The following is a 27542-nucleotide window of genomic DNA, read 5'->3' on the forward strand; positions in this document are numbered from 1 at the left end:
AGTGGCATATAAGCCATTGCTTATATGCGACTGTTATATCTGTCATATCGAGGCATGCCACTGTTATATCTGTTATTTCGAAGTTTGTTTTCGTTACACAATGTTTTTGTACATACGCCCCTTCGGGTGTGGCACTGCCACATCAAAATAGATTTGAGTCAATTATCTTAAAGCCCCAATGTTTACAGAGAGTTGGCGCTCGCCATATTTGCTTTTGCTTCCCTCTGTCCTTCATGCTATTTGTCTGTTAAATATCACAAATTCAACAGGATTTCTGCCAGGCTTTTATTGATTTTTATGTACCCATTAAAAATAAACATAAGGGCTCCGTGAAGTGCTAAAACTTTTCTTTATATATTACAATAGGCTCCGGACAAAGTACACATGTTAGCATGTCTTTGGCATCACGCAATTTCATTGAATGTTATAAGCGACTTCGACGCAGATAATTTATAGACCTGAAATGAAAGGAAAGAGTCATTAATCAAATTGCACGTGAACTACAAAGTTAAGCAGATAATGCTTACTCTTTAGTTTAAGACTTATTTTTGTGATTACAAATATTGTAGAACTTCTAGGCGTGAAACATATAACTGATGTTTTTTTGTAATTGTTACAGATTCTTTATAAAATATGCATTGTAGGTACAACATTTCGGTCTATGCAGGTGAGTTGCACGGCCAGGGGGCATAATGCAGGCGGATAAACGTCAGACTAAGTCACTTAGCTAACTATAGTTTGTTAATTAGATTGTTCTTAATTATTGAAGTTAGAAATATCATCTTAACGGAAACTTGATGAGCGTCATCGAAAACCACTGAATAGGTAAATTTTACAAATATTTGGAAGGGCAGAAAGGGCGGTGGTACCCGTACCCCTCGTACAACATGCACAAGGCTATTAGTGCGAAAATGCACCAGCGTAGTTGTTCCCTGTCTAATCATCCGAGTTTTGGCATGCCAGCATCGTGCCCGTTGGTAGATCGGTAAATTTAGCGGAACTTTCCGCTTACTATATATTAAATCTATCCCTTAAATTTAAGTAAGTATATTTTAATGCCACTCAGCAAGTTTATAATTTGAGCGATATGTTTATCTTCACTAACTAAAAAGTTAACTCAGCAATTTAAGTAAATTAACGAATGCATCGTGACCATTCATCCATTCTACTATGTCCCCCTGGCCGTATAACGTACCAGCAAATACCACGTTAGAGTAGCTTGTGTTTTGTTTGCCTTTCTGCATACCCGACCCGGAGGAATAACGCGAAGCCAACAATTTCAACGTCAAGAAACTACATTGAATAGGACAAAAACGATTACAACACTAACATAGTTTTCACCTTTCGGCGGTAATGGGCCGACTGCCCCTTGCGCCGCTTCTGTCTCGCCTTGTCGGGGCGAGAGGCACGAGGCTCGCGTGGCCGGCTGCTTGCCGCCACCTTGCGGCCTAATGATGGCCGCGGTATTCGGGGACCAGGCAAGCGCGTCTACCGGGTCCCCACAAGCTTTCACGAGTTTTTAAAACAAATCTGTAGAGCCTACAAATACAGCTTTTTTTGCAAGTCTAGTTTCAAGGCTTCATGCAATTCCTGTGATAAATTTAAAACCTCACTTATTGTACCTAAGATCATTCTTATCCAGAATCCGTTTTGTTTATTGTACATGCGACGCTTCGCCCACCCTGTCAAAAAAGGCACGCTGTAGGTCTTTCTTTTTTGTACTGGGAGAAAAGAATAAGACCAGTTCAAAACAGGTTTCTAGCAATAAACGCGTTATTACATTACTGCTTTTATGAAAGGCATATATATACTTGAAATTGTTTACAACAACGCTAGATGTGCATATTTAAATAATGCGCGATACGTTAGGCTGTGCTTTCACAAGAAAGGAGTTAGACTCAGTAGAGTTTTCAGCACTATAACCACAGACGAGACTCGTGCGTGCTCAAATGGTGGTGTTAAGTTCCATGGCACAAGGCAATGCCCGTATTATATATATATTGATACGAAGAGGAGAAGGAAGTTTGAGATCGGCTGGTCGAGAAAGAAGAGGAAGCAGTGCCGCTTCTGGTGCTTCGCAGGACCGCCATCTTTCAACCTCTTGTTCGTTGTAAAATATAGTATACCATAATCACCGTAACACTTTTAGTGGCGGTGCGGGGTACTTTCCCTACCTTTACGCCTCACCCATCCTGGACACCGAAACCCGCCGCCGCCTTCCCCCACAGGGCGAAATGCCCGATACCGGTACACCGCCCAAATGTACGCCAACGGTACCCACACCACCACTCGTCGCCTCACAACCACGACATCCTGGAAACTTCACCGGCACTGGCGACCACGTTGTCGAAGAGTGGATTCATCTTTATGAACGGATTAGCACCCACAACAGATGGGATCCCACCATTATGTTGGCCAACATAATTTTTTACCTCAAGGACTCGGCACGGACCTGGTCTCTCACCCATGAAGAAAGCATATAACTTCGTGGGATATGTGTAAAAACCAACTTCGACACCTTTTCGGTGATCCCACTGGTCGAAAAGTATCCGCAAAACGAAAACTTGCGTCCCGCGTCCAAACATCCACTGAATCATACATGGCCTACGTCCAAGACATCTTGTCGCTCTGCCATAAAGCTGACGCCGCCATGGCCGACTCTGGACAAATATCCCACATTCTCAAAAACATCGCGGACGACGTGTTTCAGCTTCTTGTTTTTAAGAACTGCTCCCCAATAGACGCCCTGGTCAAGGAATGCCAGATGTTTGAAGAGGCCAAGAAACGCCGCATAACTTGCAATTTCACACGGCTCCCTAATACGACAGCCGCTTCCACGTGTGAGTACACATTAAACTCAGACATCGCAAAAATCGTTTGTCGTGAGTTAGAAGCGATGCTCCCACCCAATACTCTTCTTCGCCCCGCAGAACCAGAAACGATTCCAATATCAACACTGCAAGCCGTCATCCGCCAAAAAATTGATAGACTTGGCATACCAACGCCCGCACGGAGATCCTGGTCCCCAGCTTACCTCTCAGCTAACCGTGAGTGTCAAGCGCTACGGCGAGATCTTGCAGCATAGACGACGCCGGACAATGAGGCCATCTGCTTTCAGTGCAATACCGTTGGCCGCTACTGCCGCAGCCGATGGAACAACCGACCTCGTACCTTCTCTTCACTCACCCACCCCCGCTCCTCCGATGATCCCTTGTCCCCCTCCTTGCCCCTTACTCCTTCCCAAAACGAAGGCTTAGCACCACGACCTCTGTACCACCACTCCACTTCTCCCCGTCGCCGTCAGTCTCCGTCGCCCGCCTTTCGCCGCCCTATCTCGCCAGCCAGTGACCATCGCAGCTCGGAAACTAAATCATGCAGCTTAAAAAGGTGCAGCTGAATCACTGTCACTGCCCACAAATCTTCCAAATGACGCATCGGCCACTGGTCATAATCTGCTGCCCATTAGAAATAAACGTTTCCTTAATTACGCCCTTATAGACACTGGAGCCGCCGCGCCTTTTATAAGGGAAGTTTTTGGGCGACAGCTACGTAAACCTTTAACACCACCAGACACTAAGCGACTGCTCTGTGCAGAAGGTCGTGTTATACCTTCCATTGGTATGTGTGGCACCCGAATTACTATTGATTACCAAACGACCCATGACCTGTTTACCGTCATTGCTAGCTCTCTGCATTCACCAACACTCGGGTGGGATTTCCTTTCTGCTCATTCCGCCCTGACTGACTGCCCAAACAGAGAAATTGAACTTGACGTTGCTGCCCCAACAGACGTTGCAGAACCAGTACTTTTGAGGCCACCATCTACCGACAACTATCGCATCCCACCACTTGTTGGAGCCTCCGTGAAAGTCGCATCAAACGGACCTACACCTGATGGTAATTATATGGCGTCTCCAAGCGTCGATGTTTTGTTAACGAAACGACTTGCTATTCCCCACTCTCTTGTTTCCATCATGGCTGGCACGACATATCTCTGGGTAGTTAATATCTGCCAGACCAGTGAAATGTTGCACACTGGAACTTGTCTAGCACACACATCGCCCTTTGCAACAAAAACTATATCGATCGGCTATTGCAGTGAATGTACCGCCACCTCCAGCACTATGTCTCCTGGAGAGTTCCATCCTTCCTAAACTCAAAGGCATGATCGACCCCAGACTGGACGAGCGACAGCAGCAAGACGTTCAGGCTCTCCTTTACAAGCACAGTGACGTATTTGACCTTGGGAGTTGTCCTCTCAGTCGAACGACGACAACCACACACCACATCAATACAGGCACTGGACCACCTCTGCACCACCGTCCTTATCGGGTTCCTGCCAGCGAATGTCGCATTATACAAACAGAGTTTAAAAAAATGCTCGCGCAAGATTTTGTTCAACCTTTTCTAGCTCATGGTCCTCCCCAGTTGTTCTAGTGAAAAAAAAAAAAAAAGACGGGAAGTGGCGATTCTGCGTTGACTATTGTCGGCTCAACAAGATAACTAAAAGGGATGTATACCCACTGCCACGTATCGACGACACACTTGATTGTCGGCACGGCTCCCAGTACTTTTTTTTCGTTGATCTTTGCACCGTCTATTGGCAAATGAACGTTGACGAGTCAGATAGAAAAACAAAAACTGCATTAATAACTCCAGACGGTCTTTACGTTTTTAAAGTGATGCCGTTCGGCTTATGCAACGCCCCAGCAACCTTCGAAAGCATGATTGATCGTGTTTTGCAAAGGCTCAAATGGACAACCTGCCTACGGTATCTCGACGATGCCATCATTTCTTCCACAGCGTTTGCATGTCACCCTCGAGCCACTCGACCAAGTTCTTACCCGGAAGGCAAACCTTCAATTAAATTATTCCAAGTGCCAGTTTGGTAGCTCTGAAATCAAAGTGCTAGGTCACCTTGTGGACAAAAATGGTATCAGACATGACCCCGACAAAACCAAGGCGCTCCAACAATTTCCAACACCAGCCTCCCCTAAGGACGTCCGCAGTTTCCTTGGATTGTGCCAAAACTTTAGTCGTTTCATTTGCCAGTTTGCTCGGATTGCCTGCCCTCTAACGAACCGCCTAGAGAAAAACCAACCATTTTTATGGGCTGCCGACCAAAACAAGGCTTTTCAAGCTTTGAAGACAGCCCTAACATTCAACCCCATTTTAGGCCATTTTGACCCCCCCCCCCCCCCCCCCCCCGCCCTTACTGAGCTAGGAACAGACGCCAGCGGCCAAGACCTTGGGGCTATATCGGCACAGCACCAACAAGTCCAAGAACGTGTGATTGCCTACGCCAGCCGAACCCTTTCTTCTGCCGAACAAAACTACACCATCACCGAACGTGAGTGGCTGGCTGTCGTCTGGTCTATTACGAAGTTTCACCCCTATCTCTTCGGCCGTCCATTTTCTGTTGTCACGAATCACCACGCACTCTGCTGGATCTCTTCACTTAAAGATCCTGTGGCTCGCCTTGGCCGCTGGGCTCTCCGTCCTCAGGTTACGACTATAGGTTCATTCAGAAAACGGGAAAACTTCACCGAGATGACGACTGCCTTTCTCGACATCCAGTGGACCCACCGGACTCAACGCCTGATAGCGAGACACTCCCGCTCTTTCAAATATCCGCCATTCTTAACATCGCAGAGGAACAACGACGTGATCGTACTCTCCAAACCATCATCAATGACCTCACGGCTGGAACGATTCGCCCACCTTCTACTTCCTACAGAATTGACAGCGGCATCCTTTATTGCCAAAAATTATCGACCAAACGGTGCTCCTCTGCTTCTCGTTGTTCCCAAACACCTTCAAACGACAGTGCTCGCCGAGCTGCACGACTTACCATTTTCCGGCCATTTAGGTGTTATTCGATCAATACCCGTGTTAAACAGAGATTCTACTTACTAGACAAACATGTACCGCACAGTCAAGTGGTATGTCTCCTCTTGTGACTCCTGCCAACGTCGCAAAATGCCATCAACGGGACCCGCAGGGCTACTTCACCCTTTGGCACTTTCTGAACACCCCTTTCACCAACTGGGCGTGGACCTCCTCGGCCCATTCTCTGAGTCCTACAATCGCAAACCCTGGGTCGCAGTTGCAGTTGACTATGCCACACGCTACGTGGTTACTGGCTCACTCCTGACTGGGACTACTGTCGTCGTCACCAAATTCCTCTTTCAAGACGTCATTCTGAAGCATGGCACCCCACCACGAGAAATTCTTTCTGACCGAGGCCGACCCTTTGTATCGAAAGTCGTTCATGAAATTCATCATCATCATCCTGCAATATTGCTTCATTGTGCACAAACAAACAATGGCCTAGCTATCATCGCCAGAGCAATGGGATGGTTGAGAGACTCAACAGGACCATTTCCGAGATCCTTTCTATGTATATATCTTTTGACCACCGCAGTTGGAATAGAATCCTCCCATATGCCACTTTTTCCTACAACTCCTCTTGACACGACACCACCGGGCTATTCACCCTTCTACCTTATATTTGGCCGTGAACCATCGCTCATGCTAGATTTCCTGCTTCCACCGCAACACATGTCCACGCTAACGGGCCATACGATCGACGCCACATGCCGTGCCGAGGAGGCGAACTAAGTGGCACGCCTGCGGACTCTAGACTCCAAGTACCGTCAGTGTCCCCGCTACAATCACAGGCACAACCTCGCCATTTATTTCCCAGGTGATTTGGTGTTGCCCAGAATGCCTCAGCGTTGCGTAGGCCTTGCTGAAAAGCTTCTGCCACGGTATCGCGGCCCGTACAGGATTATCAGCCAAACGTCCGACGTCAATTATGTTGTCAAGCCTTCTGGCCCCCACCGAAATCAGCACCATCATCACCCCCAGACAGTGCACGTCCTGCGATTCAAGCAATACAGAATTTTTGAAACGGCGAGACGCCATTTCCTCCGGCGGGCGAGTGGTAATACAAAGAGGAAAAGGAAGTTTGAGCTCGGCTGGTCGAGAGAGAAGAGGAAGCAGCAGGCGCTTCTGGGGCTTCGCAGGACCGCCATCATTCAACCTCTCATTCACTGCAAAATATCGTATACCATAATCAACGTAACCATATATACTCAGCGTATTCCACGTTACTTGAGCGAAGGTTTAAAATGTTTTGGTTCAATTCAGGACGACGAAACCAAAGAAATGAGCATGTTCTCTGTTTAGAGCAAGTCAGGCTATTTTTTATATTTTCCCAATAAATATTTAAACAATAATAATTAATGAACTTTTGAAATATTGAATTTAGAGCGAAAGTTCCAATGACAAGCTTGTAGAACATCATCAGAAACATCCAATTGAGTAGTTTTTAACAAGAAAGCTTAACACGTATTTTTTTTTTCAGGACTTCGATAAAAGCCCGTTAATTACGAAATAAACACGTGATTTTGCGCTTGCGCACTTTGTATTACAGTGCTCTCAGCCGTGGCTTGAATAAACTAGGCTGCATTCTGCATAGCGCACTTCTGACAGAGTCGCGTTTTTTCGTGTCTTTTTTTTTTCTCAATAATTTGAGTGCGTTTTTTTGAAGTCCAGACGAAAGAACCGTGTTAGGGTTTCTTGATAAAAAACACTGAATTGGATGTTTCCGTGGACGCTCTGTCTTTGGAACTTTTGCTCTAAATTGTATTTTTCAAAAGTTCATTACTTAATTTAATTAAATATTTTATTTGGCAGAATACAAAAAAATACCCTAACTTGCTATAAACAATGAACGCGCTTATTTATATACTTTCGTCTTCCTAAAATGTACGAAAATATTTTTAAACCTTGCTGAAGTTTTATTTTTATTTCCTCGCCCACCTCGTGAAAAAGCGATCAGCAAAGTTTCGTACGACGCCTGTGAACTGGTGGGAAAGAATATGTTCTTCAGAGGACGGCAACCCTGGTCTTGAAGCGGTCATGAGAATCCACATGGAAGATTATTAACGAGCTTTATTTTCCATTTCGATACATAAAAGGAAGAAACAAGAGGAAAAATCTGCGAGAACAGCTTGACAGAGCCCCTTTCTCCCTTCAAGTGGCATAAGCAGAATTCAAACCAAAGCAACAGCGAAAATCATTTGAGAAAACCGACATATCAAAGATGGCCCATTGCTCCCATTGGCATAAAGAAGAACACCACGACGAAGTCCTCATGGACGAATGGAATGCGACGAGACCGGCATGCTCTCAAAACCTTGTGCATGCATGCTCTGTCTGTAATTAGACAATCCTAAAGTCAAAAGGAATCCTCACTGCTACTGAGACCGCAATGCGATTTCACAAAGAATAAGTTCACCTCTTCAATCCCAATTGCTGCGTTAGTGGCGCCTACCAGGCGACTGCTGTGCTGCTGAAAAAAATCCGCCTGCTCCGGGCGTCGATCCCGTGTTTGTTAGCATCCACTTGCTCCACTGACGACTAAACACACGCTAGCTTAGTTGGTAACACACTTCTCTAAACTAAGAGAGGGTTCAATAGTAATGCGCATCAAGATAATTTTTGTTCATCGGAAGACCACTCGCCGAGAGGGCGCAGATCGCGTTGAATCTTAGGTGACAGTCAAATAGTACTTGGGAAATCTTCTCCCCTGTATTATTAGCATCTAAGAATACAATTTCAGTTTATTACTAATCGCCTATCTCGTTAGCTGAACTAATTGCAGGAAGTTCATTGTTTAGTTTTTCAAATGAATCACGGTGTTGGATAGAAACTGACTTTGAGGTGTGCGCCTTAATTTTATGAACAGCGCAGTCATGTGTAGGGTACTGCAGTCCCCATGTTTAATTATAGGACGCCTTTGCAATAATCAATTTAATCCACGCAACTGCCCAAGCGTCAGGAGATGTCACCCGATATATTCTTGAACTCTGTAAGATAATGAGTACACTGAACCTTCTTACCTTTCTAGCGTTTTTTCAGACCGCATTTTCACACGCTACGATTTGTTAAGTGGGGTACTAAAGCTTTTGCAAATGTATAAATGAATTCAAATAAAGGATGCGGAAAACCTTCAGTGGCTTTGCGATTAAACAACGTTGCCTATGTCAGGAGTTGTGCGTCGCGACACTGTTCATATTCTAACGGTTTTGGAGTGGTAACTTTGTGCGCAACCTGGGGATCTAAAGCGTTAAACCAGCTTGTGCGCATGTTAAATCGTCCATGGTTATTTCCAACAAAAGGGGGCCAAGTGCCATTGGCCACTGGAAAGCCCCTTGATTAAGGCGTTTTTTAGAAGTACCGCCAACCATTGTTGTGGAAACGCGCAAGACACGTGCCACGAGCGGGTGCTGCACCGCCATTCGCTTCCAAAGGCCGCTGAATTCAGTGCTGCGCCGCCATTAGCTTCCCAGGGCCGCTCGAGACTCGAGCCTCGTGCTCTGGCTCATTTGAGGCTGCTTGCAAGACAAACTCAAGCACATCGAAGGGTTTTAGACAATACCGCCTAAAAGACAAGGCCTGCACGTGACGTCATAGTTAGTGATTCCCGACCCGCCCCCAGCAGCAAACACGCTGAAGCCTGACAAGAGTATGGGCCACGTCACAACTACGTTACAGCGATAAGCACAAAACTGGCAGTACGAAGGTTGTCTGTTCTTCGTCTGTCGCTTGGTTTTTGCCCGCACTCCACAGTTGCAGCAGTATGTTTTCCGGGCTGCTTATGTAGTGGGAAACTGCTGACTGGGTTTTTGATAATATTTAGGACAAGTTCTGGAAGCAGCCGATTCTATTTGAAGCTTGCGGCACCCGTCTTAGTACGGCCGACGAAGACGCCGTGACCAATTCTACAACACGGTATGTACCGTCTGTTTTTTGTCTGTCTTTAAGCCGATGTGGCGATGAAGTATGCCATTCTTAACATGGAATACAATGACTTAGGTACTACACTTCCAGCTAAATCTGCGAACGCATTTGGACATGTTCTGGTATGTGTAAAAACATGACCGGGAGCACTTCGTAGTAATTTGTGGCCGTTCGTGTTGTTATCGGGTGATTTGGCGGCGATTCCAAATAGTTATTCCGTTTTATGAAACTCATGCACTCTTGCACTCAAAATGTTTCAAGCGCTAGCATAACGCCATAATCTTCAACTTGTGGCACAAATACCTGGTTCAGACATTTGCGTCGGTTGCGTCCACAGTAACCAAAACGACCGTGACGCATTCACCGGTACAATCGAGACTCAAGACTGCTTCTCGAATGTACTACTTGCACGGCTTTTCACGTTGTATGCGACAAAATATTTTCCGGGTGCAGGCAAAAACGTGTAACATGCTTCTAAAGTCTGTTTAGTCAAGAAGGTCCTGGTGGACAGATCAAGTTCTGGTGTAACTGTCCTCTGTTAATCCGACGATTCATATTTGTTCATAGAGTGCTACACAGACCTAATAAAGAAACCGGATTTTAAATTTTTATGCCATTTCTGCTTGAGTTACCTGGGTAACTCTTCAAATAAATATTTTATCTGATCGATGAGCAAAGCAAAAAGAGCAGTTACTGGTCAGACGCTACCCTGCTAGTTCTGTTCAGGGGAGATGCGTAAGACGAATATGTGCCAAGCAAATATCGAATAATTAAAAGTGCTACTGACATATCTTGAATATTGAGGTTGCAAAGCTGTTCATGTTTCTACCGATCTCAATTACATTGCTTTTAAATGCAATCTAAGAAAGAGTTTGTGATTCAAGCACCGGTCAAAGCTAATATTTAGTGGGAATAGTTTTTTTTTCAAAACAGAAAGTAAAAAATACAATTACGATCTAGACGTCACTAGTCAACTACACTTCGACTCGTTAAAACAATAGTAGAATCCTCAACCCAGTTACAGGTTTAGTTGCAGCGTGTTCTACTAACTCTGTTGAATAATAACAAAAATGAGAAAGTTCGGTTAACTGTGTCGATTCACTAGCGCCTGTGTTACTATTTATCGGTTTTGGAGTTGAAATGTAAAATGTCCAGCCAGGTTATAGGCAAACATCTTGCACATGTCCCGGAATGAAAGTTGGGGATGACTATTTTTACAGTCGCGTTTTATTACGTTACGTAAAATGCGCCGGCGAGTGACTATCCCCGTTCCTACGTTACTGTTATTTTACGCTTGAAATGGTACATCTGTGCTTCGCATTCCGCGTACCAAGCTACTTATCTAATAGGTTGTAACTCTTGGTACGGAACGCGGATGTCCACGTGATTTACGGTCATATCTCGACTCCTTGATATGGTTCCTATACTCCAAATAAAACACGATTGTCCCGGTAATTCACTATTGCATTTGACATAAGCAGTCGTAACGTAGGGCGATGCAGTTCTCAAACCTACGGCGGAATATGCACATAGACGCTTTGCAGACGAGCTAGATTACAGCCGCCGCTGCTGACCTTCTATCGTCTTAGCCAGGTGCCAGGCCACTGAAGCGGGCGTTTCCGAGCCTTTACAAAAGGCAATGCTGGGGAGAAGGACATATTAGAATTCAAAATAGCAAAAACTTATTCTTTTGTGGTCATGATGATATGAAGTAAACGTAGGAACTAGAAACAAAAATTTGAAGGTCGGTTATGGCGGCGCTCATGCACAGCTGCTGCAAAGCGTCTATACGCATCACGATGTACATGCGCACCTTTGAGTGTTGGGACACAACAATGTACTTCGGAAGGGCTTGCAATCACTGTCTCCTTCGTGGTTCATCCATCGGGAACGCAAAAGCAGGTATTGCGCCATGAGACCTGTGCTCATTTGACACAGCAGTGCCAAGGCATTTTTCACGCATGCATTGGACGCTCCACATGAACTTCTCACTTCATCGTCTGCTATGAATATACACTCGGAGTGAGCGTCTGTTTCACTATATTGTACGAAAACCACTGAAGCAGGCGGTGGAGCGGACAATGGAGCAGACGATGTAGTAGACGATGGCGCTCATCCGGGCCACATACGGGGCCCTGAGTGTATCCACTAGTGATAATAACATTTAGAGGATGAAACGCGCAGGCCTTGCGTTCTGGATGATATTGCTTTAGACCCCTCGAGCGGCGCACCGCTGCTGAAAAAAGGCCGTCGCAGCGTGTACGCGAGGGCTTCTTGAGTCGTGGTGTTGGCGATAAAAGTGAATAAATGACTGCGTGTTGCTGAACCAGAGCGTTGTATCATTTTTCGAGACGGGTAGTAGCAAACCAAAATCCTACAACGTATATGTCTAGTTGATTTTTGCATCGTGAACCTTTTATGCATTTACTAGATATTCCTCTCAAAACGTCACTTCTCAGTAAAAAAAAGAAAAATTAAATATGGGCCATACTCGAGCTGCGGATCCAAAAACCATTGCTTTTGCCTAATAGGATTGCGCGGACTATGAAGCAGGCTAGGACTATCCGGGAGGACAGGTTATGAACTGGAAACAAGTGAAATATATACTATAGAATACATAAAAAAGCTGCATGCGTATTCACTTACATCAGATGGAGGAGTAACTAATTTCAGCTTTATCCATAGCTTCAGAAACGCCTCACCAGTCAAAGAAAGATTTCTTTTGTAGAGTTTAGCTTCGCCTGTAAACAAAAATTAGTATAGGTGACGGCATTCAATGTACTAGATTGCTTCAAAAGTAAACGATAAAAATACCGTGGGAATATACTTATATATTATTAAATATATTATTTCGTCTATGTCTATTTCACAAGTCCTTTTGAGCCGCCTCGGTGGCTCCGAGGCGAGAGCGCCGGCCTACGGATCCCCATGTGGCGGGTTCGAATCCCGGCCGAGGTGCCCGCAATCTGACGGTGGCTGGGGATCTTTCGGTTGCACGTCGAAGTCCTCCGCTGGGGCGTGCCGGATGCCCGTCGTCGGTTTGGCACGTAAAACCCCAAATTTGACTTTTACAAGTCCTTTCATCACCCATATCTGCGCCACGATTTTATTTTGCCTCCCCAGTATATCTCATCTAGGTTGGATCATGCTTTCAAGGTTGGAATTCCACTCTGCAAAACTAACGCTTTTTTTCATTCCTTTTTCCCACGCACATCAGATGAGTGGAATCGCCTTCCCGCACCTACGGCAGCCATCGAAGGCCACAATCTTTTCCAGAACGCTTTAGCTATCATTGTATGATTAGGAGCCTCTTATTTGTCTTTATTAATAACTGCACAATGTTGTACTATCTTATGAAATGTAATCCACTCTCCTCTATAATGCCTCAGGCCTTGAGGGTAAATAAATAAATAAATAAATAAATAATTGAACTAGAGGCTAAAAAACTCAAGGACTCACAAGAAAGATACACATGGGACAGGACCTGCACCCATCCGCCGGAATGAAGTAGCGGTGCTTATATTCTGTATTCATTCCACCTGACTCGTTTGTTTTACTGTATTCATTTTATATAACTACCGTATTGTTCAATCTTTTTTTAGGGTATCTAATTATATTGTAATATGCACATATCCTTTTATACCTAACATACTGTTTTTGAACTTGGTCAAAATGCCACGCGACTCATAGCAAAGATTATCTCAATAAAAAATGGTGTTTTGTGAAAACATATAGTGGCAGTGAAAACAGTCACGAAGTTCATCAATGGAAACCTTGATAATGCCGACTGAATTTAAACGTTATTACACGTTTTCTATTAATATGTCGAGTAATATTATAATTGCTGAACAAGAAATGAAAGTTCCACCTAGTTTTAATGAATAGTTCCAAATATACAAAAAAATATCAACGGGTACATCAGTACTTAAATATTCATAATTAATTCGTGATTGTCACTGCCTGAGAAACTGACACATTGAAATAAGCTGAAAAATAAAGACAAGCGGCTGTCGTCTAAGACCAATACCTGTGAGGCGTACCTGTAATTAAGCTCACAGACACACCAACCAAAATCATGAAGAGGACTGATATAAAACCACTCCAGTATGCCGAAACCTGGTAGAAATACGGTATACCGACGAATCTGTAAAAAAGTAATTGTATTCCATAATTAGCATAATTTACATTTTTAATTAGGTATAAAAGATGCACGCTATAGAGAGGTGTTCAAAAACCTATAAAAACGTTTGCTCGGATCTATTTCTTACTCTAAGGCGTAGCAGAGAACAATTATTAGCTCATTTTAGCGGGTTTGCGGAAGGAAAGGACAACAATACTGCCTCAATGACAAAATCGTCGGCCCCTAGTGCTTTCTCATAAAATTTAGGAAATTTTACTTGTAGGTGATGGTTTTATTACAGTATCGTTTGCTTGGAGCCCTAAAAATATGTTATGAAACATTTATGAACCTTCGAATTTGCGTGGACAAACCAATAATATAAAAATGCTCACTTACTCATTGGATCCGATGAATTGAGTTGTTGCATTCGTAACGTTACTGACACATCCGTCAATAGATACTGGCATCCAGGGAGGCTTTACGTTATAATAAAACTTTCCGGCTGTTTGCCAGAACTGGATTCCGGTGGCAAATAAAATCGCAGTGGCTGCGCCCTGCAGATAGTTATTTCGTATTATTAGGAGGGCAATCAGTTCGCATTTTGTCTACTTCGTCTCCGCGCAAAATTTGAATATTAACCTTAGAGAATTACACCATAAAATCTTGGAAGCTTCGGGCAATATATTTCCCCTTGATTCGCCAGAAAGTTTATTGGTGTTTCATTAATTTATTTGACTGATATGATAGACGAGCGGTGTCATACCGGGTTCAAGGATACACAGCTTCCTTAGCAAAAAGATTTCAATATTTTTGTTAATCCTGATTGCATAAGAAATGTGGCGCATAACCAATCGCAATATTCATTGGTTTAACTGATTTACAAAGTGCCAGCAATGTTTGTTTCGAGTGTATTACACGGCAGTATATGGGCGCCCCAGTGTGCGCCAAGAAGTGAAAGAGTATCATACCTTTCTGCCAACACATGGAAAGACAAATCCAAGGAGTACTATTGCAACGAAGGGGCTCGCCACCGACGAGTAAAACATAATTAAAACCTGCAATATTAATAAAGGAGTGGTTCGTTAAAGGGCCCATGAAACGATTTTTGGGTTGGGATAAATCATTTGAGATTGGGATTTTACTAATAGAACATCGTTCAGTGGGCCAAAAGAAAAAAGGTAAAAAGTCAAAAGCCTGACATTCAGTGCGAAATTTTGAAAACACAGCGGACTATTTCGTTCCTTCTCCCCTTCGTAACCGCTCTGCCTTTTCACGGGAATACATCCGCGGTCCCAAAAGCGTGTCATCGGGTCCAAACTGACGTCACACAAAACCGGACCTCATTTAGTACCGTCACCCCTAAGCTGACATTGTGGTGGAAGCTACGCGCTTGCCGGACCAATCAGCCACCTCCGTTTCATCACCTGACTTCATTCTCTGCAGCCACATTTGCCACGCTTACGTGGCAAAAGTGTGGTTAGCCCAAGGAGCACGTAGCTTCCACAGCACTGTCAGCTTAGGGGTGAACGGGCTAGGGAAAGAAACTTTTGTCTGGGTTTTGAGCGACGGGCTAATCTTCTAGGGGGAGAATGGATGTGTCCGGGGATTACACAAACCAGGTTCCGAGCTAGAGGGGCCTCCCTTCTTTTCGCCTTCTTGAACTGTTTGGTGGAATGCGCGATTTATGAGTTGAGGAGGAAAGCGAAACAGGAAAAAGTTGGAAAAGCGTTTCATGACCCCTTTAAGAACTTCTACTGGTGTCCACGCTGCTGTAAATATCAAGACACTCCAATGTTAAACAAATTTATATTTTAGATGCTTCATGTTTTCTGCGATTAGCTTCCGTCTTCCATATATCGTAACATTATTTGTGTTGAAACAACCCGCAAAAACGTATAAATAAATATAATATTTAATGAAATCCGACAACATATTCGATAATTTTCGTGCAAGCTAGTCTTGTCAATATGAGGTACGCTGGTTGTATCAGTAATACGGGTCATCTCCGGTCTACTAACGTGTAAAAGTTGTTGGTTTAATCGAGTGTATTGCTTATTTCAAAAAACTATCTCTGTGTTTTTTTAAATATACACATAAACACGTTTTGTGCCGATTTGTTGGGAAGACGGCATATGTACAATTAAACTAGATATTTCAAATACGTAATATTGTTTGTAATGATACCGCTACCCCCTTTTTATCGAGTGTAATTGCATGGATTGCATTTATAAACAAATAATTGTAATGCATTACATTTAGTATAAATTTGCTCTGTTCAGTGTAACGGATTGCAAGAAAAGGTGAGGTATAGTAACATAATATATTTTATTGCCATGTCATGTCTGAAATGTAAAGACTTACATGTTGTACTTTGATTTGTGCCATTCAAATAGTTTGATTCCCATGTTTTCATCGGTTCATGAGTATGTGCATTAAATCAGGATATAGTTGGGGAAATTCTTATTAGCACTTGAATATTAGAGCCTTGCCGGAAAACCCATAACATCTACAAAATAATTGTTTTTATTTTGACTTCTAACGATGTCGTAATGCACGTAATGAGTTAATTAAAAACCTCCACCCTCCAACACTTACTCTAACAGCGGATCCGAGGTAAGGAACGATGACTCCGTAAACCGTCATGAATGTTCCAAAAGAAAATGCTAGAAAGAAATTAGGTTTAGTATGTTACTTTTCAGCAGCGGCGTCGAAAGATGTTTTTATACAATTTAAAGTATGAGAGAAATCTGCAAGATAAGAGCACTGCTTCCTAAAAATTTAAACGCCTGGTCAGGACACTTATTTTATCAAATGACTTTTTTCTGAATGGAAAAAAAAGAAAAGGCAAACCTAGTTGAGGAATATTTTTGACACGCGGTGCCGTTTACAAGGATCATTTATGCAGAGCACGACCTGTTATGTACTGATTGACTGGTCGGCACCTTCAGCTTCTGACCACCGGCGAGGCTGGTGCACCGAGCGCTCGTGCGTTACATGCGTGGGCCGGACGAACGCCAGGCGCAAGTCAACCTGTTTGTGTATCGTCAACCACATATACAATTGTATTTAACACGACTCGTTTTTATAGCTCTTTATTATTTGCGCCATTTCTCAGTGCTGCGAGGCCGAAAGAGGAAAATGCAGGGAATTGAATATACGCCTAGGGTGTATCTCTTCTTTCCGCTTCTTCCAGCCAATGGTTGTTTTTGAAAATGACATATTATAAGGGCACTATATATGACGTTGTTCTTTAAATAGATATTATTTTTAACAAGCCCGCAAGCATAAAATATTTTTTTAGAATCCAAAACCGAAAATTATTGCCGTGGAGTCAATATTGAGTTGAACAATTGTGGAAAGTAAATTTTGTGCCATATTTGTCATATTTGGGCAGTAAGTATAATGTCTTTGGGAAGTGCCTTTTTAATGGACTTCCTGAATAAGTACTAGCCCGAAAATATTGACTAGGTTTAACTTGAGAGTAAAGTATGTTCGATGCGGAAAACTGTGCTCGTAAGATCGTATGCTATGCATGCTGTCGGTACATCGCTATAAAACACATTTCGCTATATAAAAATTATACCTAATTATGTTCCGTTCCAATGGCTAGATGACTGCATAAAACATGTTGCACAAAACCGAATCAAAGGCAAAAATAAGCGCCTGCAAATTGCAACTGCAATCCAAAAATTAAAGCAAGAGAACAGCACAGCATCAATGCTTTTCTTTTCATCATCTGGTGTTTTCTTTTCTTTTATATTCTCCCGGTGTTCCGGGTGACACCGGTAGAGCTGCATAAAGTTTTCAGTTTTTTTTTTTTTTCAAGCGGTATTCTTACTATGAAACTCTCGTCTTAAATTAGCTGTGGCATTTCTCAATAGAAAATAATCTAGATATTTCCTAAGCACTTTTCGTACCATGGGAATAATTTCCCAAATTCATCATTAATGCATATCAGTAACTTAATCCATAGCCGCATAGCTTGGATACTAATAACTGCCTGTGACAAATATAAACTTTTACTGTCTCTTTGTTAGCCACATATGTTACATTTAATATGTATACAAACTACCGCTTCTTTAGCAAATATGATATACTGGTGAGGTTTGTGGTATACCTAATAGCTTTACAACCAAAGAGGCTTTTCTATCGCTCATCTTCACTGCTGGTGAAATCACGTCCACGTAGAATACAGCCGCCTCTGAGTTTATAATTGATGAAGTGGTGCTAGAATGAAAAAAGAAAAAAGTATAACTTTAATGTTGTGCGTAACTATACCCATGTGAAGTACATTATGAAAGACGATAGACGATGGCAAGCAAATGCAACTAAGATAAAACCTGGCACGTCGTTGCACAAATGAGTTCTTGGTTGTTGTTGTTTTCAGGTAGCTGGCATTTTGTACCAAACGAAAGCTTTCTGCAGCTTAAATAGAAATGTGCATCAAATTTTTCAGCATACAGGTAATCATAGACCTTTTTTTGCTGTTTCCAAACAAAATGCTGTTTGCGTCCTAAACGACTTCAAGTCGCTCAGTCTTTAGAAGCCTGGCAAGCTTACTTATGTCACCAGTACTAAAAATAGTAAATGCTACACGGACAACAAAGTTAAAAGTTTAACGAGGGCTTTCGGCTCTACAACCTAGCGCCTTGGAGGAGGCAATTTGGTTTACAAGAATATTCGAAAACGTTTAACAGATCTCGCGATTAATCGCTCTTTTGGCAGTCATCTGGAGAATCGGTTCTTAAACGTTTCATCGATGTTTTAAACAGCCATATAAAGGTGAGTTTTGTTCATCATTTTTATGATCCGGAAGTTCTTGGACGTCAAAGACTGGGACACCACCTAGTGGCTTTTGCCATGAAAAAGGTCTATACCGCTTTGAACGCACCATTCACAAACACCTTGCGAGAAGGATAACAAAGTTCTACTGCAGTTTAAAAAGTTACGAGCACACCTAGAAATAATCGCTGCATAAAAAAAACGGTTCTAGCTGGGCTAGTTGCTTTATAACTGGAACATCAAAGCGACAAAACACACAGAAGAAAGACAAGTTGTTTCAGTACAGCGGTCTTGTCCGATCTACTTTTGGATGTTTTTTCAGGCGTTTCAAACATTTGACTTTAATCACAAATTAGAGCTCTAATTTATTTTCTCTTGTACTTTGTTTCACCTTCAAGTTCAGACAGAACCGACGCTATAAGCTAATGTGACTAATCAAGCAGTGCGAAAAGCGCAAGTGACTGGGGATTTTCTATTTATGATTGGTTTAGCGATAATTGAACACGTACAGAAACATGACGAGCACCGTGATGCTGCCCTTTTGACGCTGTCTGAGGGATCCCATCAGCTCGTAGCGTCGGCTGTGTCTGAACTTCAAGGTGAAACAAAGCATAGCTTCAACAGTAAGGACTGCGGTTGTCTTGTTAGTATTTCCTCCTGATAGCGCAGAAAGCTAGAGTTTTTTTTTTTGTTTTTTGTTTTTTCAAGGAAGCCAAGATCACTGAAACGGTAAATTCAAGCCTTGTGACTTCTCAAGTGATTTGTTCCATTGGGTTAATATTTTTTGTCTTTTCTTGTACCACTTTCTCTAGTCAAGGACTGTTTGATATTTTAAGGCGACATATAAAACATGAGTTCGCTCATGTAAATATTTACTGGTGGTAACCAAGCTCAATGTAACCGCGTACTTCACGGAGAGATCTATCGGGAGCAGATATTTATTAAACAAAGTTGTGGTAAAAGCAACTGAAGTATTTGCAAGAAATGAATCCGGGTGTTAATTTTTTTTTTTTTTTTAGTTTCAGGCCGCAATAAAGTTTTGATACTTGACTTTTTTTTAGACACAAACTTAAGTTTCGAAAACATTCAATTACCTCGTGGCAGCGCATACGACGCCTGTGAGAAATAATCCTGAAAATCCCGGGAAGTCGCTGAGGTATTCCTTCACGTAGTATGGAAGTAGCTGAAATTAATCACTGCTTTTTAGCGTTCATTTCAATCAAAGAAGGAGCAACCTTTCTATTTCACACATTATGACTGCACGTGCATTGAGAATTATCTGTGCTCACAGCAAAAGTTTATATAAGCTCTTTTGTGTGCACAGTTATGAGGTGTCAGGCAAACTCAAAGAGAGTTTCTAGGAAGAGAGACCAAACGCAAAAATAATACCTTAAAAGATGCTATAGACGGTTATAGGTCAAAAACGATGTGGAAGCTCCTCCCACCCCTTTCCACTTTAACAGAGCGAACGCTGGAGAGAGGTCGCCTCCTCTCCAGCGTTCGCTCTGCTAAACTGGAGAGAGATGGGAGGAGCTTCCACTTAGTTCTTGACCTGTCGCCGACTATAGTTGCTAGCGAAACGGCAAACAGCGCACAGTAAACGGGGACTAAAGGAAGCACAAACAGGACAACCGCTGACTCTCAACTAAATTTTAATCACATGGAAACAAAACAAAGAAAACAGCAACCTCGCCCGCGTCAGATGATATATTCACCACGTGTTTAAAAAAACAATCTCTTTACTACTTAAGCCCAGTGACGTTTGACTTACGCAGTTGGCAACTGCTTTGATAATTGCATGCGCCTCTAAAATTTCTCTTTTCACTCTGTCCCTTCCATAGCCAATAATACCAGCCTTGCTGAAAATAGGTTTGCACCCACATCTATGACAATGCAATGGCAGATGCCCCCATACAGCACCCACCACTGATCGCAACGACAAGTCATGCTCCCGCAGTCTGTGATTTAACGTATCTGCCCGTTTGACCGACGTAGGCTGTAGGGGGGCATCTGCCGTTGCATTGCCATGAATGTGGGTGCAAACCTATCTTCAGCAAGACTGGGGTTATTGGCTGTGGAAGGGACAGAGTGAACAGAGAAATTTTAGAGGCGCGTGCAATTATCAAAGCAGGCCCCAACGGCGTAAGTCAAACGTGAACGAGCTTAAGTAATAAAGATATTGTTTTTTTGTTTTTGTTTTTACACGTGGTGAATTTATCATGTGACGCGGGTGGGGTAGCTGTTTTCTTTGTTTTGTTTCCATGTGATTAAAGTTCAGTTGCGAGTCAGCGCTTGTCCTGTTTGCACTTCCTTTAGTCCCCGTTTGCTGTGGGCTGTTTGCCTTTTCGTCAGTATGAACCAACTAACCCACATCACCACCCTTATATAGTTGCTACTTTGATGCAAAGGAAAGTGCCAACTACTTCAGCGTGCGGAGGGATCCAGTTGAAGATTAGAGCCGGCAAAAACATTTCATGCGTCATTTTAGCATTTAAGTTGTTTATAATTAATTTATAATCTCACCGCTTGTGCATAATTAGTGTCATAAACTCTTCAGGAGAACAAAAATACATTTAAAGAAGAATTTATAAGTTAGTTAATTATTTTGTTTTATTACTTTTGATGGGAATGCTTTTAAAGCGTCAACTTATAGCCTAGGCTTGCTCTAAATCTCAGTACTCTCAAGGCTCTTTCTTCTATGCGGGAATTAGACGGAAGAAACTTTTTTAGATGATAGTATTTTGTGCACTAAACTATAACTTGCAATGTGCTAAAAGAATGCTTAGGCAATGAGAATGAAAAATAAAACCTACCTCGTCAAATCTGGTGATTGAGCCAGAGTGAAGTGGATCGCAATCGCTAAACCAGTACACAAGCGCAAACGCCATGCCACTCATACAAAATGTGTAAAAGATGTTGAGTGCAATAGCCATCCACGCAATTCTGAAAGTGTAGGTTGTTGGTTAGAAAACGTCCACCTGAGATTACACTCAGAACATTAAAAGAACTGCATGAGGCGTTGTTAAAAAGGACCTTAAATTGAAATACCCCTAAACTAAGGAACTTTCTATTTCAAACTGTTCAGCTACTGTTCACAATGATGGATAACACTCAGACTGGCAAGGGGAGGGGTTACACAGAAAGCTGGGAGAAACAGTGTTGGTAGGATCATTCTTTTTATTGTGGGTGCCAATAATCAAAAAGTAGCACTCAAGAAGCGATCAAGCAAACCATTTTAGCTATTATTGTTATAAGCTCCTGTAGTATTCATAGAGGAGTTTATAGTCCAATGCTCTAATATTGAAAAAAAACGTAATTTCTAAGTACGCTTATAAACACTGTTTGCTTTCTAAGGCTAGGTTATGCGACAGAACGTGTGGTTTGCCTTGGTAAAAAAAGGAACTCGCATCTTGTCGGGACTGTTTCACGAGTGATATTTTGACGCTCTAAATTTTAGGCAGGACAGTAATCTATAATTATATCTGTAGTAGTTTCAAAATATTTAAGTTGTTGCACCTTTAAAATATGTAAAGTCTTGTTACGTACATGATGTAGTAGTGTATGTACGCAAAATGAAATTTTTTACGTGACTAGTTTATACATAGTGTATATCAGATTCATATCAGAATATTCAGCGCAGCCTAGATGTAGGTTCCACCTGAAGCTTCTGTAGGCATACCGCCCTTCGAGTAACTTATATCACCGTATATTCTCTTTATTCAATAGATTTAGCCAAAGAAATATCATTGCAGCGTGAGAGGCAGTGCTCTCATTTTTCGGTGAGGGCATTGTCTCAAAGTAAAAAGGAGTAGACACATGTTGCGACCAAATCACGATACCAGTCGGTCTTCTTAATTGAAAAAGTCATTAGATAATGAGCAAAACATTGGTGTTCCGAGTCACAGTTTATAACCAGAAGCTTGTGAGGCTAAGGAATAAAATATTATTTCAAGTTCAAGTTCATTGCCCTCAAGGATACTCCTATGAATGTATTACACGAGGCGAAGGGGAAGGAAACAGAACGTCTTAAATGCATTCGGAATCTACTAAATAACTTCACAAATATACATGAGCAAAATTTAGGCTGGCTAAACAAAGTTAGACAGTCATTTGTGATTTTATTACTAACAATATAACGAGTCAGAGAGTAGAAGGAAATCACGAAAGTGGAGTTGACCATTTTGCGCAAAATTAAAGACAATTTTAACATGCAGAGATATGTCCCCACATTTATGTTAACTATTTAAACAGGCGGAAGTAAGCTACACATTGAGATATTTGGCACCTAATAAAGACAAATTGTACAAAGCAAAAAGAAAAAAAAAATCGCAAAAGCAGAGGTAAATATTTATCACTAAATACAGAAGGATCGCATTCGGTAGCAACTTCGTCAATGCTAGAAAATGCAGTTTAAAATCGAGTGTGCAAGAGGTGAGGCCTTGAATCTAGAAGTGCCACCGAATATTGGTTCAATTTTTAGGGAGTGCTCATGGCGTAGCTAGTTCACAGAATTTAAAAGTGGCCTTCTATGAGTTACTTACAGCAATAATCGATGCACTGTGAATAAAAAAAAAAAACGTAAGCAAAAACGTATTCTCGAAAGGGCGCTGTCTTCTTGCTTGCGTTATTTATGTATTTATTTAATTATTTATTTATCTATATGGACGAAATAGTTGAAGATTCGCTCACTTTATTTATACCCTGCTCTCGAGTTTCTTAATTGAATGCTTTCTCACGAGAGTCTAATAAAGACCAATGCCATGAAAAAATATTAGTACTTCTGTGCATCCTTGAGTGTCTTCGCCGCAAAGTAACGCTGGACGACCATTTGATCCACACCTTGGCGATACAGGAATGTGATGCTGAGACCGAAAATGCACGCCCACACGTTTTCGTCGTTGGTGATCGTGGCACTTGCACTGGAAATGGAGACAAACGTATCGTATTATGACTGTTATAGGACGGACTCGCCGATTTTGTGTGTTTGTGTGCGCGTGTGTGCGGGCGTGTGTGCGTGTGCGTACGTGTGCGTGCGTGTGTGTGCGTGCGTGCATGTGCGTGTGCGTGAGCGCGTGCGCACGCGCACGTGTGTGTGTGGGGTGGGTGGGTGGGTGGGTGGGCACGTGCGTGCGTGCGTGTGTTGTTATAAATGAGTATTCAAATTTTATCGTGAGCATGACTCAAAATTGAGATTGGCAACCGGCTCATAGAAAATATAAGCAAAACAAACGGGTAAAATACTTCGTTTACAATCTAGACGTCGGTAGTAGGCGGTACAAAAATGGAAAACAGTGACAATTCTTGTCCTAAAAATAAAACATGATTACAAAGAAAGTTTTTCCGTAGCCTTCATTGGTGCGCACAACGACTCATTATTTACTGACAGAAGGTAGTCAATGTTCATTAACTTTTTTTTCGTAATCTTATATTATTCCTTTTCAGCTTACAAAAACAAATAGCCGGATTGGTCCTCACTAATTTGCAAGTCGCAGTGTCAAAAACGTCGTGCACATCTTTTTATAGTCAAACAGCGCGGCGATAAAGCTAACCTTGCGGAACTTATTGATTGAACTTATCACAGAAACAGTAATGTTTGGCGCTTCTACTCTATCATGGTAGAGATCACACTCAGGGACTTTCGGGGGTGTTAGAACACGGGCCTACTTAAATCGAGAATTAAAAAAATAACTTGCATAGATTTAATGTTTTTACGCTAAGGATAAACCCAAGCAGCACAGAGTTGGCCAAGCATTGGCCAATGGCTGGCAATGGTCCTTTGGCCAGTGGCCAGACAGTGGCCAGAGATTGGCGGATGACTGGCTTTTCTCTGGCCATTGGCCAATGGCCACTGGCCATCAGCCATCGGCCAAGCATTGGCCAATGAAGGGCCACTCTTTGGCCACTGGCCACGAGACCATCCCCAGCCATTGGCCATTGCTTGGCAATAATCCCTGCTGCTTGGGAACTCTAACATATATCGATTCGAACCATGGCGGCAGCTTTGTGCTCTCTTTAAAAAAATTTTCGTTGCCAGAGTCCGAATTGAACTATTATTGTCTACCGTAGCGGAGCTTTCGACTTTCGCGCATATTTTTTCCGCTCCCCTCCAGGAATATTCGACGAAGCAAAGTGCCTGTTATTAGCAGGACAGGGGTACCTCTCCACATGAAACAATTTCGAAATCGCCATTAGACCACCTCTGTTCCCGCTTCAATTACGATATTCTTAAATAAGGACGATTTATTTATAAACAAGAATTAATCACCAAAAGGCAGCCTCTCTTTTATACACCTGCGCTTTTTAGTGCACGGTGTTTAGACGGTGAATTGGGCTACTGAATTATTTTAATTCTCGGAAATACAACCCAGGAGAACAAAAAAAAATGTATTGAAAATTATGTTTTGTGTGTCGTTTTCTTGTAAACGTTGCCCATTCCCTGGGTTTTTCGATATGAAACACTCTTTATTTTATACAAAAAAAACACTTAATATAATTTGTAGGATGATTCAGTTCCTGCAAGTGTAGCTCGTAAAATGGCATTTGCTCGCGCGCTTTGTTTGGGCGATTGCTTGCCTATAATAAAATAGTGTGCATAATAATTTTTATTTCACTTTTCTCAACAACTCGTATTTCACTGCAGTCGTCTATTTGTTATAAAGATTAGCGAGATTGAAATTTCATACTCAAGCATGTATCGTCCGAACGGAACGTCTGTCACTGGAGGCAATACTTTTTTATTGTTGGCGGAGTCGTATATGACTTTTGTAATCACCGTTACAGGAGCCATCAATATCAGGATTCCTTGCATGCAGTCGGTCCACACAACACCACGAAGTCCTCCCTGTTGTGAGATAAAAGGAATTGTGTATACCGAATAAACGTCTGAGAAAATGAAAAGTTCCGCAATGAGTCTAAGGAGAGTATATAACTTCTTGGTTGATGTAAACGCATGCGTACCTTGTGCTTAAAAGCCCTAAGAAGCTAAAGTGAACAAGTAGGGGTTGAGTCATTGGAACATAAGAAGCAATGTTTATGAAAGATTTCTACCTTCACAGGCATTAATAATCACAAAATCTTTTACATCAGCGCTCTAATAAGAACACGTTGCTTATAGCCTAAACAAAGGGGATTACATTATTAGTGTAATCGATATAATCTAGCATTTTACTATAAACATAAGCTTTTGAAGAACTCAGAAACGCGAAATTACGCCAAAATAATAAAGGAAGGTAATTAAAGAATTACTTACAAGGGCTGTATATATTGTACCGGCTAATCCAATTGTAAGTGTGGAAAAGAGCAGTCGAACAGTGAAAACTGAAACGAGAGTCAGTGTTGATATCGCATAGATTGTTAGCATTGGAATTAAATTTGTCTTACGTGGAAACTATTTTTTGCTCTGCAGAAATAAGCACACAATCATTTATTTGACAGCAGTACTTCTAGTTAAATACACGTCTTTCTATATATCTAGAATATATGCATAACGTAACTATTTAATTTGCAGCATATTATAGTGTGGAATTCAAATTGAAAAAAGGAAGAGCCAAAAGATCAGACACACACATATATGCGCGCGCGCGCGCGCACTCACGCACGCACACACACATACACAGACACACACACACACACACAGACACACACACATTCACACGCATGCACACACACCCAAAATGGGGAGCACATGGTTACACTCCTCGTTTTGGAACTATTGTTGTAAACTTAAAAAACGATGGCGTCGTACAGCGCCGCTGATTTCACTAAATTTGCATCAAAGAGCGTTAGTGTACGCGGTAACTATTAGTTGTAGCTCTCTCAATATATATAGCTAAACGTACGTTATAAATGCGAGAATGAATAATATTTTAAACTGATACATTGTGCAGCTGACGGCACAGTGGGAAAAGGTTCGCCAAAAACATCAAAATTCCATTATTGTTAAAATTCATTACTTAGCCGAATATAACGTTCTACTTAATTGAGGATGTCATATTCACTTAGGTGACTTGCGCTAAAGTAGTTGAATAAGAATTTACAACTGTATGCTTAACTTCCATATGTCTAACAAAATAAATAGGGATTGACATACGAACTCCACTGCCCGAAACTCTTTCTGGCTCGTTAATGTATACTCTACCACGATACACTGGAAAATGCATCACTGGGTTCCTTGTAGGAGACTATTCATTGCCAAGGGTGATTGCTATTATGCGTCAGAGGATAAGCAGTTTCATATGCAAAAAGGTGAAAGCGTTATTCCACTGAGACTGCATTAAGATGTGATACCGCTTGCCATTCTCGTTCGTTAAGCTGAATAAAATGATACCAAAGGTTGGTGATTTATGGATCAGCATACACGCACTAATATATCAGAGTGAACTCAAAACTTTAAAATTACATATTCATTTTTTTAGCTGATGGTTTTATAGTGCGTAGAACACGCCGTGATTGCTGTGAACACTTTGCTACTTCAGTTGACCTACTTGTAGAAACGGCCACGGATGCCGAATAGAGCGCCACAGCTCCAAGTGATTGCTGGAATAAAAGAAACAGGTTTTACAGAGTTTTCGTATCAATCAATGGCACGACTGCTTTCTTAAATCCTAACATTCCGAATGGTTTATGAACCACTATATTGCATGCCAATGTCACAAACAAACGTTTTGTGCCGTGTTCCGCCACCTGGATATGTGTACGTTTTTGACTTGCGTAGATGAAATGTACAAGCAAGCGGCTTCAATAAAATAAGTTGGAAGTGTTACATGCACTTTTTGGAGACATGTCTGATATTAATACTGTAAAGACTGTAATGAAATAGACAAATACTTAC

At 42.1% G+C, this 27542-nt stretch overlaps 1 protein-coding gene across 3 annotated transcripts in view; it reads right to left on the minus strand.

Annotated features, from left to right (window-relative positions):
• Positions 1 to 7941: 7941 nt before the first annotated feature.
• The window catches only part of LOC8041322 (sodium-coupled monocarboxylate transporter 2), a 58806-nt gene continuing 39205 nt past the window's right edge, over positions 7942 to 27542 (minus strand). For 2 of the 3 annotated variants that reach the window (XM_040216383.1, XM_040216384.1), the window contains exons 5-18: positions 27196 to 27247; positions 25962 to 26029; positions 25396 to 25553; positions 23491 to 23631; positions 21526 to 21655; positions 19807 to 19895; positions 18048 to 18157; positions 16526 to 16593; positions 14899 to 14985; positions 14327 to 14484; positions 13851 to 13954; positions 12457 to 12551; positions 8306 to 8374; positions 7942 to 8223 (exon numbers count right to left, since the gene is read on the minus strand). In XM_040216383.1, the coding sequence (XP_040072317.1) occupies positions 8197 to 8223; positions 8306 to 8374; positions 12457 to 12551; positions 13851 to 13954; positions 14327 to 14484; positions 14899 to 14985; positions 16526 to 16593; positions 18048 to 18157; positions 19807 to 19895; positions 21526 to 21655; positions 23491 to 23631; positions 25396 to 25553; positions 25962 to 26029; positions 27196 to 27247 (1356 nt within the window). In that variant the 3' untranslated portion in view covers positions 7942 to 8196. The remainder of the gene's footprint in view (positions 8224 to 8305; positions 8375 to 12456; positions 12552 to 13850; positions 13955 to 14326; positions 14485 to 14898; positions 14986 to 16525; positions 16594 to 18047; positions 18158 to 19806; positions 19896 to 21525; positions 21656 to 23490; positions 23632 to 25395; positions 25554 to 25961; positions 26030 to 27195; positions 27248 to 27542) is intronic. The other variant, XM_040216385.3, reaches the window with a different exon arrangement.

The sequence above is a fragment of the Ixodes scapularis genome, unplaced genomic scaffold (genome assembly GCF_016920785.2).
Source record: "Ixodes scapularis isolate PalLabHiFi unplaced genomic scaffold, ASM1692078v2 PGA_scaffold0__279_contigs__length_252992795, whole genome shotgun sequence".
In the NCBI taxonomy this organism is placed as follows: domain Eukaryota; kingdom Metazoa; phylum Arthropoda; class Arachnida; order Ixodida; family Ixodidae; genus Ixodes; species Ixodes scapularis.